Raw genomic sequence first — 4,664 nt, forward strand, 5'->3', positions numbered from 1 at the left:
TATATATATATATTCCATCTTGTTCTACTTTCAGCTGGTCTTTGTTACATCCAAAGATACATGTCATCTTTTCATTTTTCTGTTGATCTTAACTCTTTAGGAGTACTCAAACCAGATAGGCCTATTTATATTCCTTCCAAGGAAGTTTCTTTGCTAGACCTTATACGGAAACATGACTGCGTCTGTAGCACTATGTCTCTCTTATTTAGAATTGTACTCTAAAAATGATCATTATTGTCGTTTACAGTGTGTCTGTAATACCCCCACCCCCAAAAAAACCCACCGCCAGTATAACATAGACAATATTCGTGTAACTACGCCTCTTCTTTTTATACTGAAAACAATGAATCTGTGATTTCTAGTGTAATACAGATCTCTAATTCTGAACAGTTCTTCTGAAGCAATAGCAAAGAGTAATATTTAATTGTTCTATGTATGGAGGAAAATAATGCGTTTATGCAAAAAGAGTCTTCAGTTCCTTTTGTTTAGTTGAATTATATTATTAGTTACTAGGAAATATATTACGCCTTTGAAAAGAGACAGTATTAAAATTTTTGTTTGCTTATTTGCTTGTCTGTACTTGCTTTTACAATCGTATGTGTATGTATCTGTGTATGCATGCGTTTGTGCGAGTGTACTTGTGAGTGTGCGTGCGCACGCACATGCACGCGCGCATGTGTATGTATGTGTATGTATGTGTGTGTGTTTGTGTGTCTGTGTGTCTGTGTTTTACTCACGGTCGTTCTTTTTTATATATGTATTCCTCTTGAAGACTCACCTCCAGTCCCCACATTACCCTCGTCCAAACCACGCTCGCCTGAACTCCTCTTCCGATGATATGGCAGAAGCGGCTAACAGCTTTCATAACCACAGTTCAGCCTCCATGCTCGCCTACAATCCCCACCAACAGCTGAACTCCAGCCATGACCATACATTCGCCAACCCCAGCCTTATGGTAAACCGAGAAAGTCCGACAGGCCAAAGTTCAAGTAACCCCGAACAAGTTTCCGGGTCCAACAACTCGAGTCAATTGAGTGCATACGCAGCTCCTGTACAGCGAAATCTCACTTCCACTTTCAAACCGAAAATAGGCGGCAGCTCCAGTAGCATCAACAAGAGCAGCAGTAACAACAACAGCAACAACAGCAGCAATCAAGATCCAGCTCTCGGCCCGGCAGCAAAATACCCGGAACCACAACTCTCCAAACGAGTTTCCAACACGGCCCCACGCAAAACCTCCAGCCCGTTTCAAAACGCACGGAATTTACAGCATGACGCAAAACCATTTGGAAGTTCTTCAGCGTCTCCACAATACGCTCCAGAGCCCAGCGTGGCGATCAGACCTGGGAGGGAATCGTTCGCTTCAGATATGACAGTTGAATTCAACGTTGCAGACAGTTCACCTCCACGACCCCTCTCTCGCGGACCTGGACATAAACAGTCCACTCTCTACGATACTGGAGATGAGAGCGAGTCTCCACCCCTGAATCCTGCCGACTCCATTTTTGACTATCCCGACGCTGAGAGCGATAACGAATCTGTGACTCCTCCTCTTCCACCTCTCTCTCCTGGAGCCACGCCCCGTGAGGCAGGGTCATCCACGCCCACAAATGCGTCCCAAGGGTTTTCGTTCTCTTCGTCCAATAAACCTCACCACAGACCAAAATCACCTCCTAAGACTCCAGATTTACTCAGAAAAATGACGGGGCCTGGGGGGTCATGGACTCAGGGTTCACGGAAAGATGGTGCACCGTCTCGACATTCTACAGCAGGGCGGTCACATGGAGTCGGGGCGGTGAAGGAGGAGAGGAGACACAACAGTTCAGGGCACGCCCACGGAGAAGGAGCAATCAGTAAAGCTGCTGGTGGCAGTCAGTACGGTGAGAGTGATAATGCTTTATGAATCCATCACTTGCTGTTACACAACCACCTATTGGGGACACTGATCTTCCAGGAGGCGGGAGAATCGGGGGTATGGGGTGATGGTGGTGGTCTCTTGACCCACTAATAGGGAGCGCATCTGTCCTAATTGTTCCGTGCCAACCATAGACTTGTAATGTTATTTCCTAGATGGTGCACTGTTTATCCTCCCCCTGTCTGTCTGTCTATGTGTCTGTCTGTCTGTCTTCTTGTGTGCCTCTCTCTCTCTCTCTCTCTCTCTCTCTCTCTCTCTCTCTCTCTCTCTCTCTGCCTCCCCATTCTTCTCCTTCAGTGTACTATTATGACATACAGGTTTGATTAATGATGTTTTGCTCAATATGTAGTCTTCGGAGTGCTCCACCATTGTATTTACCGTTTCAAAATTATTTTGTTTACTTTTCTATTTGTTAAGTTAATGTGAATATCTCCAGTTAAGTTTTAAAGCACTAATATGGACAGCAATTAGGTGGTGCAGGATTGATGAACCTCTTCAAAAAAAAAAAAGCTGACCGAACAACAGAAGTAAAGATCCACTGTTGGATATTTTGGTGGGTGGTTTGGGATTTGTGGAGAAACGGTGGAGGGTATTTCGTTGAGAGGAAAACGCATTCTTAGTACATAAAAAAGATCAAATTCTCGATGGAGGTAAAGTAATTGTGCTCAGCTTTATAACAATACATGTACTTGAAATACGTCACCAAAATATCGTTAAAGCTGCTCTAAATCGAAAAGTCTGGTGTTAGTTACGTTACGAAACATGGGCCTTTTCAGTGGAAATTGAAGATGAGAGGTGGTGTTTGGAGAATGCACTTTCTGGTTGCTAAACTGTACAGCAGTTGCTTTTGTTTGTTTGTTTTGTGTGTTTGCTTGGTTGTCGTTTTTGTTTTATTTTATTTTTGTTGGGGGGGGGGGGGGAGGTTGTGGGTAGGAGGGGTGGGGATCGAAAGCTCCTATTTTTTCTACCTTGTGCCCAATTTGTCTTTCGCGACCACTTAGAGTTTTGAATTTGCGATTGAGTCTTTTCAAGAGGACCAACGCAATTGCAACCTTTCCAACATTTTGTGAACGATTTGAACTCGTGAATTTCTTTTCAAATCATGAAAATCGCGAATTTAAGTCGGGTACAGAAGGAAAAAAAAACCTGTATAATACAATATTCTCAATGATCTTTTAAAAAATACAACAAACAATCAGACAAAAATTGTACCCATTCTTTGCTAGCTTCTTCGTGATTAGAATAGATCTAGATCTATAATATCGTGTTCAAATTCACAGCGCGTAGTAGGAGTCTGGAGGATGTCCGCGAGTCGGAGAATGAGAGCATGCTGTCTTTTGACGTGGAGAATACGCTACTGCTGGTGGAGCCCTCTGACCAATCGGAGATGGGAACACTCAGGTCACACAAGTCTGGAGGCTCTGTGCGAGCACAGCTACATAGGTAGGGCTATGGTTAGGTTGTCTTTTGCTTGTTTGAGTTTGTGGTGGTTTTGTTGATAGGTTGTTGTTGTTTTTTTTATCTGTTGTTGTTTTTGTCTGTATATATGTGTGTGTGTGTGTGTGTGTGTGTGTGTGTGTATGTGTCTGTCTGTGTGTGTATGTGTGTGTGTGTGTGTGTGTGTGTGTGTGTGTGTGTGTGTGTGTGTGTGCGCGCGCGCGCCCGTGTGTGAGCCCTCATACCAGTCGGATATGGGAACCGGAGACACACAAGTCCGGGGATTCTGTGCGAAGTTATACTTTGGTTGTCTTTTTCTTGTTTGTGTTTGTGATGATTTTTATTTTGTTTTATTGTCGTTGGTGGTGGTTGTGTGTGTGTGTATGTGTGTGTGTGTGTGTGTGTGTGTATGTGTGTGTGCGTGCGTGTGTGTGTGTGAGTGCGTGTGCGTGTGCGTGTGCGTGTGTGAGCCCTCAGACCAGTCGGAGATGGGCACCCTCAGGCCACGCAATGGGGGGGGGGGGGTACTATTCGAGCACAGCTACACAGGTATCGTTATTGTTAGGATGTCTTTTGCTTGTTTGTGATCGATTTTGTTGTTGTGGTTTTTTGTTGTTGTTGTTGTTTTTGTTGTTGTTGTTTCTGTTTTTAGGGGAGGGTTGATTCGGATGTGTCTATATATATCATATTTATAATTTTAATTATATATACACATACATACATAATATACATATATACACATGCATATTCATATATACATATACACAATATATATATATACATATAATATACATATTAATATACATGTTGGGTTGTTGCTTTGTTTTGTTTATTGTTTTCTTTGGTTGGTTAGTTTTTTTTAAGGGTATGCGTGTTTGTTTGGGGGGGGGGTGTCCTTAATCTTGTTTCTTTTTAACAATGTGCCATGGCATATTCCAGGCTAGAGGGCATGTACAGTCACGTGATGAAGACCCTGGAGGAGAACTCCCAGGCACCCCGCACCCGGCGCCGCTGGAGTATCGGCAGCTCGGACACAAGCTCCTTCCACCAACACTCCCACCAGGGCAAGCACTCACACTCACGGACAGCCAGTCAGAAGATGAGCAGCAGGGATGTGAGGTGGGGGGTCGTCATCATCGTCGTTGTCACTATCGTCATCGGCATTGTCATTGTCATCACCATCGTTATTGTCATTATCATCTTCATTGTCTTCGTCGCCGTCGTTGTCATCATCATCAGCTGAATATCTAGGGTTTTGCTAGTAGTAGTAGTAGTAGTAGTAGTAGTAGTAGTAGTAGTAGTAGTAGTAGTA

The 4,664-nt window shown here is 43.7% G+C and overlaps 1 protein-coding gene across 1 annotated transcript in view; it reads left to right on the top strand.

Annotated features, from left to right (window-relative positions):
* Positions 1-4,471, top strand: part of LOC101851640 (filaggrin-2) — a gene marked incomplete at its 3' end in the record, with an annotated part of 34,010 nt that extends 29,539 nt beyond the window's left edge. The window contains 3 exon segments of the mRNA XM_013082634.2: positions 773-1,880; positions 3,196-3,358; positions 4,292-4,471. Coding sequence (XP_012938088.1) covers positions 773-1,880; positions 3,196-3,358; positions 4,292-4,471 — 1,451 coding nt within the window.
* Positions 4,472-4,664: the final 193 nt, after the last annotated feature.

The sequence above is a fragment of the Aplysia californica genome, unplaced genomic scaffold (assembly GCF_000002075.1).
Source record: "Aplysia californica isolate F4 #8 unplaced genomic scaffold, AplCal3.0 scaffold00186, whole genome shotgun sequence".
Taxonomy (NCBI): domain Eukaryota; kingdom Metazoa; phylum Mollusca; class Gastropoda; order Aplysiida; family Aplysiidae; genus Aplysia; species Aplysia californica.